The sequence below is a fragment of the Arvicola amphibius genome, chromosome 9 (assembly GCF_903992535.2).
Source record: "Arvicola amphibius chromosome 9, mArvAmp1.2, whole genome shotgun sequence".
In the NCBI taxonomy this organism is placed as follows: Eukaryota; Metazoa; Chordata; class Mammalia; order Rodentia; family Cricetidae; genus Arvicola; species Arvicola amphibius.
The window spans coordinates 38229625-38243104 of record NC_052055.2 but is presented as its reverse complement, the minus strand read 5'-3'; the positions used below and the strand labels follow the sequence as shown (position 1 = coordinate 38243104).

Here is a 13480-nt window from a genome sequence, read left to right as displayed (position 1 = left end):
TTGACTTGTTTTCATCCACTATAGAAGCCTGACTTGTCAGGATAACCTTGACAGGGTGGAACGGATGGGGCAGGCTCCAGACTCCTCCCATCAGTCCAGCACTGTTCCAGGTCTCTACAAGAACTCTCTACTTCAGGTTCTCTTCCAGCCAGGAGACTGAGGCACCGCATTGTGTTGAATGCATGGCTTCAGTGCCAGGGTCAACTGTCCGGAAGAATGGCCGTTATGCCGAAGTGTGTCTGTCTGTCCGTTCATTGTGCTGCAGCCCCTATTTTATCTCCTATCTGACTCTCACAACTCTGTGAGGCAGAGGCATGGACTCTCGGACCCTAGCTTCCTGGGTACAGAGAGGAAGTGGCCTGCCTCGGCTCAGTGGGAATAAGCAAATGCAGAAGTCAGGACTGGAACTGGGTTCAGCACCTACCTAGGTTCTATAGAAGGGTATGCCAGGTTGGCAGACAGCTTGCTAACCCCACCCACTCTGGGAGCCTGCTCAGGCCTTCTGGGTCCCACAGTAGCCTCAAAAGCCTGTGCATAGAGCTGGGAAGGACGAAGGGTGAAGGGCTGACAGGTGGCAACAGTTGGGGCTTGGGGTGCACTTAGAAATATCAGAATTACTGATCCCAGAGGGTTGGGGGGTAGAATGTTTCTGAGAGTCTAGCCAGCCTATTCTACAGATGAAGCAAACTGAGGCCACCCAGCTGTTTAGATGAGAAACCAGATAAGAACACAGCTGGCCTGCCTTAAAGCACCACAGTCCTGGGAGCTCCAATTGAAGAGGTCCAGAGTAGGGAAAGGGCTGTCGGGGGCCCAGAAAACTAGCATTCACACCAGCATGCCAGCCCTTGGGATGGAAGACTGTAGGGGTCTCTCCCACCCTCGATCCCCATCCTCACCCACCGCCCAGCACTCAGTCACCAGGGTGGAATATTTTAGCACCTATAGAAAAACCGCCACAGACGGCAGTGGCAGCTGTTGCTAAGGAGATGCTCCCAAAATAGCCCCCCTCCGCCAACCTTTCCTGCTGCTGCTCCTGCTGTGGGGAGGGGAGGAGGCCAGGCAGTGAGGGGTGTCACATGAGCCCTGGCCCCAGGCTCACCCATCCAACGTAGCCTCTGGTGGCAACTGTGGCCACAGACCCGAGCAGCCACAGGTCTGTGGAGGGAGCAAGAGGTGGCCTTTGCCTGCCCAGTGGCCTCACCACAGTCCTTATCTGGGGAAGAAGGTCACCAGGTGAGCAGAGGAGGGAGGGAGATGCCTCTATTCCCAAGACCCTCAGCACACCCCCACACCACTCCCATATGCACAGCCCCTAGGATCCCAGCCGCTCCACACATCTACTCAAGCACACCATGAGCACAGCCCACACAAGCCTAACTGGATATGCATCCGCACAGAAAGACACACATAGATGCCTGGTAAACACATATGCCAGGAATGAACAACACACAGCACATGACACTCCACACAGCCATAAATACACACATTCACATATACAGACTCACACATCCATCCAAAGTGCACACACACATGAAGGCCTGCCATGCCAGGCACACAGACACACACCCATGTGTATTGTATATACTTCCCCAACACACACACACACACACACACACACACACACACACGATACACATGTTTGCATACACAACCATCCAAACACATGTCCAGCACGTGGCTCACAAAGGACATTTGGTACCAAATGGGCTCTGTCCAGGGGGCAGGTCCTGGGCTTCAGACAGCCTTATTGAGTGAGCACTTGATCTGTTCAGTCACAGAGGAGGGGGGCAGGTGAGTGAGTAGGTGGAAGGCCCTCTACAGCCCCTCTACACCTGGGACACACAGTCTTAGATCCCAGGAGAACGGCCCCGAGGCTCTGTCCATGAGGAGAAAACAGTAGAGGGGGGACTTACCTGCAGGCTTGAAACCTCTAGGCATGGAAGGTTCTGAGACCCAGCTTCAGAGGGCAGCTGGCTGTCACAGAGACTGCCCTTGGGGCTGGAGTGATGGACAGGACCAGAACAGAAACGAAGATGGCCCTTGGCGTGTGCTCGGTACTTTGCAGTTCGACAGCTTCTTTTAAACTTGGTGATTATTTCACACACTTGGTGAGAGCTACTCTGAGACATTGGTGGTAATGTCCCATCTCCTAGACCTGGAGAGGGATGGGGACTTCAAGACCACATAGCAGGTTACTAACTGGGCTGGTCTCCAACTGGTTCCTCTTCCACTTGTCTGCACAGTTCTCTGTTGGGATGCTGGCCACCAAGTGCAGGTTCTGGCTTTGCCCACTTCACCTAGTGATGCTGGGGCACAGCCCAGCCCTCTGTCTTCCCACCTGGAAAGCAGGGAAGGAATTCCCAGGCGGGGTATCTGGCGGCAGCTGGAGACCACAATGAGGACAGGGTGAGTGGGAGTGGCATTTGCTGGATGCCCTCGGGATGCCAGCGCAAGGACGAAAGCGTCGCTTCCCACCTCTCTTGGCCAGCGATCTCTCTCCAGCCTTGCTCCGTGGTCGGCTCCAGAAATCCAGGCTCCGAGTCTTGGCTCACGCCTTGTCACTCGGGAGACGCAGGGAGCGACTCACCGTTGCCGTGGGAACCCCGCCCGGGCCAGGCCGGCTCACGACTCGGGGCATCAGGCTGGAGCAGCCACGCGGACCACGGCGTTTGGGGTCTCAGAAAACGACACCTGTCCCTAGAAGTAACTCTCCAAGCGTAGTGCACACACCTCAGAAACAGCGTAGAATCCACATCACCCCCCACCCCAAAACGGTCAGTTCGGAGCACTTCCAGCGGCAGAAATCTAACGTGCCAGGAAGGCGCTGTTTAGCGGGAATTACCCTTTAAGACTGCACGGGTTCCGTGTTTCCTCGAGTCCGCTTTTTGGGCCCTCTTTGGGACTCGGTTTCCTGCGAAGGGACTCGAGGAACTGACACGTGATCTTTACCTGTTCCTTGCAAGGCGCTTTAGACACTTGGCTAACTTTGGCCCTGTAACCATCCCCCAAGTCAGTTAAAAATAAAACAAAACAACAACAAAATAAAAACAAACAATAAACAGGTCATGGACGTGAGAGATTCAATAGTTCAAATGAGTTGCTCCCGGGCTGATGTAGCCGGAGACTCCCAGCTCATCTCCCTAGTCTGAAGGTCCTCTGTTTCAGCTTCCCTTTGCAGACCTCCTTTAAAGAGTAATGCAGACAGGACTGTGGGCCACAGCCTATCTTCTTCTCCCTAGGCATGTCTTTACTTCCTGGAACCCTCTCTCCAGGTTTTTTTTTGTTCTTGAGGCAAACTCCTACTCAAAACTCACTTGCCTTGACACTTCCCTTAATTACAATCCTGCTCACAACTTTCCTTCCGTGAACAGGAGGCTTCTGACTTCATCGCCAAGGTCTTACACTGTTTGTGACTAGTCCCTTCCTCCCCACTGGACATCCAGAGAAATCCTGCAGGCTGTATTGATCTTTATTTTCAGTCCTCAGGGCGCCTGGCACACTGCTGGTCTTCAATAAATATACTTGGCACTAGAAGTGGAAGGGAGGTTTCACAACCTTGGCTGCCTCATCTGTAAAATGCCACCAGCCTAAACCTGCCAGGGATGGAACTTTTGGGACACCTGGGGCCCAGCTATAGAGAGAGAAAGGCAGCTGGGAGCCAACTCTGGCTGGCTGTTTGAGACGGTGTCACAGGGGTCTAGGAACTGGTTAGTGAGTCTCAGAGCCCCCCAGATTAGGTTCTCCCTGCCTTCTGGGCCTCTGGTGGGGAGCCAACCCACACTCTGCAAGACATTCAGCACAATAGTGAAATACCATAAAGCACTACAATCAGTATGGAAAAAATTATTATGCAATTATGCGTGCATATCATTTTCTAAAATCGAGTGACCCTCATTCTCTCTCCCACAACTTGACTTTGAACATATGTTTCCTTTCTCTTTCTTTCTTTCTTTCTTTCTTTCTTTCTTTCTTTCTTTCTTTCCTTCTTTCTTTCTCTCTTTTTTCTTAGTTTGTTTGTTTTTGTTTTTCGAAACTGGGTTTCTCTGTGCAGCCCTGGCTGTCCTGGAATTCATTCTGTAGACCAGGCTGGCCTCTAACTCACAGAGATTCGCCTGCCTCTGCCTCCAAGTGCTGGGATTAAAGGTGTGCGCCACCACCACCCGGTAAGGTTATTTTTTATATGGTGAGGTTTTTTTTTTATATGGCGGTGTTCTAGGCAAACACCCTACCAACTGAGCCACAAGCCTAGTTCTGCTGTGTGTGTGTGTATGTTTATGTGTGTCTGTGCATGTGTGTGTTCTTACCTGTAGATTCACAACAAGCCTGTCCAGGGTCCTACATGCGGCACTCCCTCAGACCATGTCCATGATACTGGTCCTCGGGGTCACATGCCAAGTCTCCCAGTACAGCTTTGTGCTGGCTGGGAGTGATGGTGAAGGTACTGGGGAGGGGAGCATGGAAAGAGTTGGTGAACACGGTAGTGACAGATCTTCCTCCTGCCAAAGCCTCTCTTGCAAGCAGTGCGAGTGGGAAGAGGAGAGATGTGGAACTTCAGTAAGTGGGAAGGGTGCTGGGACCAAGGAGAAGGAGAACCTTGGTTCATCTGTTCCATGTCCTCAGGTTCAGAGACTGTGCCCAGAGAAGGTGGCTGCCCTGCTCAAGAACCCACACAGTGGGAGGCCTCAAGCCCATCAATGGTTCTTCCCACTCTATCCTGCCCGCCTCTCTGACATTTGGAGTTTTTCCTGGTCAGCGAAGTGTTTCTTAGCGTCTTCTCACATGAAGAAGAGGGGAACAGAAATAAAGGCCGTGGGATCCAGCGACACACTTAGCCTCTTTCACACTCTCAGCAGCTCCCGTGTAAGGTCAATACTGAGACGCAGAGAGGGGAGCCCCGGGGCACTATGTCTCCACACCCCACGCCATCAACAAGGTTAGCCCAGAGCTATCCAGACTAACAGATGAGAGGGTCAGGACAAGTTTCAGCCCCACTTCTCATGAATTCCAACCCAGGAGGTTGACTGGGTCAACCAAGAGACTGTTTCCACCTCCCGAGGCCCCAGCAGAGCTTTGGCAGTCGGGACTCAGCTTTTAGCCAAGTGCCTGCCTATGACTGTGCCTTCTGGGGGGGGGGGGGGGGAGGGGAAATGAGCGGGACCCCTGGGTGCGAATGCAGGACCAGAGAGGGCGTAGGCCAGCAGCCGCTGCGCGAACCGTCCCGCCCATCGGCGTGGGGACGTGAGAAGCTCCGCTTCCTGACTCCTCGCCGGCTCCTGGCCGCCCCGCCACGTCACCGCGCGGCTGAGAGTGCACGCGGCGGGAGCGCGCGCGGGGAGGCGCGGCACCGGCCTGGGACACCGCGAGGCGCGGGGACGGGGACGTGGCAGCGCCAGGCGCTCCGAAAAGTTCCCTGGAAGTTCCCCGCGCGACGCGGCGCGGGAAGCGGCGGGCGGGACCATGAACGTGTTCCGAATCCTCGGAGACCTGAGCCACCTCCTTGCCATGTTCCTGCTCCTGGTCAAGATCTGGAGGTCCAAGAGCTGCGCCGGTGAGCGGCGCCCGGGCGGGGCGGGACGGGATCAGGGTGGGAACTCGGGTTCAGAGGGAACCGCGCGCGCGCATCCAAAAACTTAAAAACTTAGGTGAAGTTGTTCCATATCAGAGGATCCGGGGGATTATGCGGGAGCGTGACTTCCGCTTCCACGGATACTACTACCACACCTTCCTCACCCCATCCTTCACCCCAAGTTGGCAATGTCACTGCTACTGGACAAAGACTGGGGCGGGGGGGGGGCAGACCTCCCCCTCACTAGGAGAGAAGAGCGTATATGTAGAAACTGCCCTAGTGGTGGGGTCTTTCCTTTGCCTTCGACTCCCCAAGGAGGACCTTCCGTTTCCTGCATGCTAGTGACACCAGCCTGGCGCGGGGGTGTGGAGCTGGCCCTGAGTGGAGATGGGAGCTATTTGGAGGGGCTTCCTGTTTGGCCAGAGGTCTGGCTGCCTTGCTGCCTTACTGGGGTTGGGAGAAGTTTCCAGGCTGGTTGATGATTGCAGTCCCACTTGGTGCAGTGAAAAGCTGCTCACTGTCTTTCAGCCCTCTTTGTCCTTAAGAGCCCCTGCCTGTGTTAGGGATGCAGACAGGGGCTTTGGGGCGAGCTCAGACTCCACCAGAACTGGGGAATCAGAGAACAGCTGAGCGCTACGTGGAGGAAGGGGATGGGCAGGGTGTGTGCCCAGAAGCAGAGGACAGAGTTGAGAACAGTAGTGCAAATACACAGAAGCTACAGGGCATAGGGCGGGCGGATCCTGGAAGGACACACACGGGGGTGGGGGGAGATCCAGAAGGTAGGGCGGTCCGGAGGTGAACGGCTTTACCCATCATGCTTGGGATCCAAGACTGAGAAAGCCATGAAAGGTTTTGAAGCAGAGCAAGAGGAGCAGCAGGTCTCTCCAGAAAAGGGGGATGAGGGTTGAAAGCATTCTAGATGTCACCGGGGAAACTGGATTGGAGAGGGACTGGGCTGCTAAGGATCCGGGCATATTTGGAGTCCAGTGGCTCTGCACTGAACTGGAAGTTCTGGGGTTTGGCGTCTCCTGAGTGTCATTCATAGTCCTTCAGGGTCTGGCTCAGGGCACCTGGGTACTGGAGGCCTAAAAGGGAAGTCACTTGGACCTGTGCCGTGCTTCAGAGAATGCCAGGGGCAGGAAGAGGGGTGGTGGCTGCTACCCTCCTGAGCACTGTGCCCTGAAACCCCACTGCCCTGCCTACCCCTACTGCAAGACCAGTAAAAAGGACCAGTGAGGTCAAATCAGTAAGTGCTATGGCTTCCTAACCTTAGTAAGTGCTGTGGGCAAAAGAAAAATGGCAGCCGGTGCCAGGCCCGAGTGCCGGAGACACTGGCCACTGTCTTGCTGTGTTATGTAGTCTGGGGTCGCTTGTGTAATCTGGGGTCTCTGTTTTCCCATCAGTCAGAGGGACAGGAGGCTTCCCTGACTGGTTAACCCTTTAGAGACAGGCTCAGATTCACAGTGTCCCTTTTTCTCCTGGGCTCCGGATTGGGATGGTGTTTGTGGAAATCAGTGGTTTTGTTGTTTTGGGGGGGATTTTTGTTTTTTGCATTTTTAAAATAGTTTATTTTTTAAATTGATTTTATTAAGCTCTACATTTTTTCTCCCCTCCTTGCCTCTCCCATCCCCTTCAACCCTCTCCAATGGTCCCCATGCTCCCAATTTACTCAGGAGCTCTTGTCTTTTTCTACTTCCCATGTAGGTTAGATCCATGTATGTCTCTCTTAGTGTCTTCATTGTTGTCTAAGTTCTCTGGAATTGTGGTTTGCAAACTGGTTTTCTTTGCTTTATGTTTAAAAACCACCTATGAGTGAGTACATATGATATTTGTCTTGCTTTCTGGGTCTGGGTTATCTCACTCAAAAGAATGTTTTCTAGCTCCATCAATTTCAAGCTGTCGTTATTTTTTTCTGCTGTATAGTGCTCCATTGTGTAAATGCTCCACATTTTTTTTATTCATTATTTGATCGAGGGGCATTTAGGTTGTTTCCAGGTTCTGGCTATGAAAAACAAAGCTGCTATGAACATAGTTGAGCACATGTCCTTGTGGCACTATTGAGCATCCTTTGGATATATAACCCAAAAGTGGTATTACTGGGTCTTAAGGAAGGTTGTTTCCTAATTTTCTGAGAAATCACCACACTGACATCCAAAGGGATTGTACCAGCTTGCATTCCCACCAGCAATGCAGAAGTGTTCCCTTTTCCCCACAACCTCTCCAGCATAAGTTGTCATCAGTGTTTGTGATCTTGGCCATTCTTACAGGTGTAAGATGGAATCTCAGAGTTGTTTTGCTTTGCATTTCTCTGATGACTAAGGATGCTGAGCAGAAAATCAGTGTTTTTAGGAGTATGTGGGAAGCCACTGTGAGTGGAACCCTGAGCCTAACTGGTGAGGAGGACAGGATTCTATAGTGGCCAGGCGTCCACTGTGGGCCTGCTGCTTAGACCATCCTAAAGGACAGAGGGCCTCCCTGGCAAGGCCTCCATGAGGACTTGGTGATGGAGTCGCACAACCAGCCCCACCTGGAGCTGACTCTTTCTGGGTTGTATCCCCATCTGCATCATCCCCTCATGAGTTCCTTCATGACCACCCTCATCTCCAAAGCACACTCCCCGCCAGGACCCTACTCAGGTCTTAGGTCTTCCTCACATGGCTCCTGTATGTGTGGGCTGTTCTACTGGTGAGGCCCAGGCTTGCCAATAGCCAGTATGTGGGCCCAGTGCTCTCCAGAACAGGTGAGACTTTAGGAGTGCTCTTCCTTGGTCATTAAAAAATGTCACCCTGACCAATGGAACCAAATAGAAGACCTGGATATCAATCCACACATCTTCAAACACCTGATCTTTGATAAAGAATCAAAAAATATCAAATGGAAAAAAGAAAGCATATTTAACAAGTGGTTCTGGTATAACTGGATATCAACATGTAGAAAAATGAAAATAGACCCATATCTATCACCATGCACAAAACTCAACTCCAAATGGATCAAAGACCTCAATATAAAACCAGCCACATTGAATCTTATAGAAGAGAAAGTGGGGGGCTGGAGAGGTAGCTCAGTAGTTAAGAACACTGCCTGCTCTTCCAAAGGTCCTGAGTTCAATTCCCAGCAACTACATGGTGGCTCACAACCATCTGTAATGAGATCTGGTGCCCTCTTCTGGCCTACAGACATACATGCAGACAAACTACTGAGAATACTGTATATATAATAAATAAATAAGTCTAGAAGAAGAAGGAGAAGAAGAAGAAGAAGAAGAAGAAGAAGAAGAAGAAGAAGAAGAAGAAGAAGAAGAAGAAGAAGAAGAAGAAGAAGAAGAAGAAGAAGAAGAAGAAGAAGAAGAAGAAGAAGAAGAAGAAAGTGGGAAGTACACTTGGACACAGTGGCACAGGGAACCACTTCCTAAATATAACCTCAGCAGCACAGACACTGAGAGAAACAATTAATAAATGGGAACTCCTGAAACTGAAAAACTTCTGTAAAGCAAAGGACATGGTCAACAAGACAAAACAATGGCCTACAGAATGGGAAAAGATATTCACTAACCCCACACCAGACAAAGGTCTGATCTCCAAAATATACAAAGAACTCAAGAAATTGGACACCAAAAGATCACATAATCCAATAAAAAAAATGGAGTACAGACCTAAACAGAGAACTCTCAACAGAGGAATCTAAAATGGCTGAAAGACACTTAAGGAAATGCTCAACATCCTTAGTCATCAGAGAAATGCAAAGCAAAACAACTCTGAGATTCCATCTTACACCTGTAAGAATGGCCAAGATCACAAACACTGATGACAACTTATGCTGGAGAGGTTGTGGGGAAAAGGGAACACTTTTGCATTGCTGGTGGGAATGCAAGCTGGTACAATCCCTTTGGATGTCAGTGTGGCGATTTCTCAGAAAATTAGGAAACAACCTTCCTCAAGACCTAGTAATACCACTTTTGGGTGTATATCCAAAGGATGCTCAATAGTGCCACAAGGACATGTGCTCAACTATGTTCATAGCAGCTTTGTTTTTCATAGCCAGAACCTGGAAACAACCTAAATGCCCCTTGATCAAAGAATGAATTAAAAAAATGTGGAACAAACCAAAAAAAATGTGGAATATTTACACAATGGAGTACTACATGGCATAAAAAAATAATGACATCTTGAATTTTGCAGAAAAATGGATGAAGCTAGAAAACATTATTTTGAGTGAGGAAACCCAGACACAGAAAGACAGTTATCACATATACTCCCTCATAGGTGGTTTTTAAACATAAAGCAAAGAAAGCCAGCCTACAAACCACAATTCCAGAGAACTTAGACAACAATGGGGACACTAAGAAAGACTTACATAGATCTAATTTACATGGGAAGTAGAAATAGAAGACAAGATCTCCTGAGTAATTTGGGAGCATGGGGACTTTGGGGGAGGGTCGAAGGGGAGGGGAGCAGAGAAAAATGTAGAGCTCAATAAATATCAATAAAATATGTAGGGGGCTGGAGAGATGGCTCAGTGTTTAAGTGCATTGCCTGCTCTTCCAAAGGTCCTGAGTTCAATTCCAAGCAACCACATGGTGGCTCACAACTATCTGTAAATGAGGTCTGGTGCCCTCTTCTGGCCTGCAGGCATACACACAGACAGAATATTGTATGCATAATAAATAAATAAAATATTAAAAAATAAAATATGTAAAAAAAAACCCAGAAAATAAAATAATAAAAAACGTAAAAGAAAATGTCACCCTGGCTGGGTGGTGGTGGCAGATTCCTTTAATCCCAGCATTCAGAAGCAGGCAGATGTCTGTGAGTTTAAGGACAGCCTGGTCTACAGAGCAAGTTCCAGGACAGCCATGACTGCACAGAGAAACTGTGTCTCGAAAAACAAAACAAATAGAAGGTCACTCTGTCCCAGGATTGTCAGCCCCACCAGAAGCATTAGGTAGGCGATGTGGACATAGGAAAGAAAAAGATACTATGTGGCTCACACTGCCCAGACATTCTGCTCACTTAGAATATAATCTAGACATATTGATAGACTGGACCTACAAGAGCCAGGGCAGAGGGTGGCCCAGGCTGCAACTGGGATAAAGTTTTGTGTCTTTTAAGGATATGTGGAAGCCACTTACACACTTTAAGCAGAAATTTATTTTAAAATATCCCTTGAAGCCGGGCGGAGGTGGTGCACACCTATAATCTCAGCATTCGGGAGACAGAGGTTGGCAGATCTCTGGGAGTTCCAGGCCAACCTGGTCTGCAGAGAGAGTAAGTTAGGACTGTTACACAGAGAAACCGTGTCTCGGAAAACCCACATACATACATACATACATACACACATACATACACACACATACACACACATACATACATACACACATACATATACACATACATACATAGAGTAGCTCTTGGGTTTCTGGATGGAGACTGGAAATGGAGGACAAGTGGCCAGCAATGAAAGTTTCTGAGAGACCAATCCACGAGGCCCTGAAGTGACACAGTTGGGCTGTCAGAGCTGCAGAGCAGAGGGGAGTAGGCTAAGGGATGCTGAAGGGATGTGAGAGAGGGGGCTTGTAGTGATGAGGCAAGCAGGCCTGCTTTTCGTCCTGCCCAGCTCCCGCACGGCTAGCTTTACACCCGAAATAACAACACACAAATTGTATTCATTTAAACAATGCCTGGCCCATTAGCTCTAGCCTCTTACTGGCTAACTCTCACATCTTGATTAACCCATTTCTATTAATGTATGTAGCACCATGAGGTGGTGGCTTACCGGGAAGATTCTAACCTACGTCCATCTTGGGCCGGAACTTCATGGTGTCTGCCTCACTGCCTTCTTCCTCCCAGTATTCTGTTCTGTCTTCCCCGCCTACCTATGTTCTGACCTATCAGGCCAAGCAGTTTTCTTTATTAATTAACCAATGAAATCAACACAAAACAGAAGACCCACCCACATCAGGGGCTGGGAGAGGAGAGGAAGGTAGGGAGGCCCAAGGGTAGCTGTGAGTTCTGGGGCCGGAGTGCTAAGGGTTGGAGGGCTGTTTACCAAGAAGGGGTGGAGGAGGCTAAGGGGAGAGAGCTTTGTGTTAAGCTGACTTTGGGGTCCTCGTGGGATTGTCCTGAAAAATGGAGGAGACAGGTGAATGAATGTACAGGCCAAAACTGAGAGGAGAGAAGGGTTCAGATGTGGAGGGTCCCTAGTGTTTTTTTTTTGTGTGTGTGTGTGTAAAATATAGTATTTTATTATATTTATTTGTTCTTTTTATGTGTATATGTGTGTACCCGAATCTATGTATATGTACCACATGCTTGCATTGACAGTGGAGGTCAGAAGGGGGCAGCAGATCTCCTGCCTAGGAGTTGTGAGCCACTTTGTGGAGGGCTGGGAGCTGAACCCCAGTTTTCTTCTTCTGGTTTTTTGAGACAGGGTTTCTCTGTAGCTTTTTGGAGCCTGTCCTGGAACTAGCTCTTGTACATCAGGCTGGCCTCGAACTCTCAGACGTTCACCTGCCTCTGCCTCCCGAATGCTGGGATTAAAGGCATGCGCCACCACCGCCCGACCTGAACCCCAGTCTTCTACAAGAGCAGTAAATGCTCTTAGCTAGTGAGCCATCTCTCTGACTCAGAATAAATAATTCCTTTTTTAAAAGACAGACAGACAGACCTTGGAGCTGGGCATGGTGGTGGTACACACCTGTAACTGCAGCACTGAAGAGCAGAGGCAGGAAGAGGTACTAAAAGCTTGAGGCCGGCCTCTTCTTTTTTGACTAATTAATTAATTTTGAGATGCGGTTTCACCGCAGAGCCCTGGCTGACCTTGAACTCAAAAGGGATTAAAGGCAAGCACCACCACACCTGCAAGCCAGCCTATTCTAGACAGCAAGCTCCAGGCCAGTCAGGACTATACAGCAAGACCCCGTCTCAAAAGAGGGAAAGAAAAAAGAAACAAGAGTGGAGAATAAGACACCGTTCATGACGACTCCATGCACCTGGGTCATGCGTAGGCACTCAGGCACACACAGTGAGCCGTGGCCCAAGGTCTGTGAGTCCATGCTCCTGGGTCATGCAACAGGCACACACAGTGAGTTGTGGCCCAAGATCTGTGACTCCATGCACGTGGGTCATGCAACAGGCACACACAGTGAGCCATGGCCTGAAGTCCATGCTCTCGGGCTTCTTTACTTTTGCATGTACCATTTGGTGTTGATTATTTTTACTAATTGCAGTGTTGGGACTGAACCCAGGGCCTTGCACATGCTTGGCAAATGCTCCGTCACTGAGTTGCATCCCTCATTTTCGTATTATAATGAGTAAAAATAGGCATAACCTTTGTGAGTAGGAAAAGGGCTTTACAAATTTGTGCATTTCGGAAAAGAGAGTGCTGCTGGCCCGTGCCTTCATCTGCCTGCTTGTCTCCCTGGTGAATCAGCACCTGGAGTCAGTGCCTTGTTCTCCCAGGATGGAGCTCTGGGGTTGTCACTGGAGCTCTGGGGGTGGCACACAGAACAGCCTCAACACCCCCACCCAGGCGACTCACACTACGCCCGCGTCCTCCACTGAGAAGCACCAAGGTGGCGCACGCAGGGTGACTGGGAACGTAGTGTTCGAATCTTTATTTGGAGACAGATCACAGCTCAACAGAGGCACAGGGACTCCAGTGACTTAGAGCTGGGCGGGGACAGCCGTACCTGGCGCCTGGGCGGCCACCCTGATGCTGTCTTCTCACGGTCTCTTGCTTGCCCGGCACAGGCATCTCTGGGAAGAGCCAGATCCTGTTCGCTCTGGTTTTCACCACCAGATACCTGGACCTCTTCTCCAACTTCATTTCCGTCTACAACACAGTGATGAAGGTGAGAGCTCGCGCGTGCGCGGTCTGCGGGAGCGCTGGGAAGTTTTAGGCCAGGGCTGAAGCTGT

At 50.1% G+C, this 13480-nt stretch overlaps 1 protein-coding gene across 1 annotated transcript in view; it reads left to right on the top strand.

Moving 5' to 3' along the window:
• The first annotated feature begins 5349 nt into the window (after positions 1 to 5349).
• Kdelr3 (KDEL endoplasmic reticulum protein retention receptor 3) overlaps positions 5350 to 13480 on the top strand; it is a 14217-nt gene continuing 6086 nt past the window's right edge. Inside the window, exons 1-2 of the mRNA XM_038341675.1 lie at positions 5350 to 5548; positions 13315 to 13415. Of these exons, the coding sequence (XP_038197603.1) occupies positions 5458 to 5548; positions 13315 to 13415 (192 nt within the window). The 5' untranslated portion in view covers positions 5350 to 5457. The remainder of the gene's footprint in view (positions 5549 to 13314; positions 13416 to 13480) is intronic.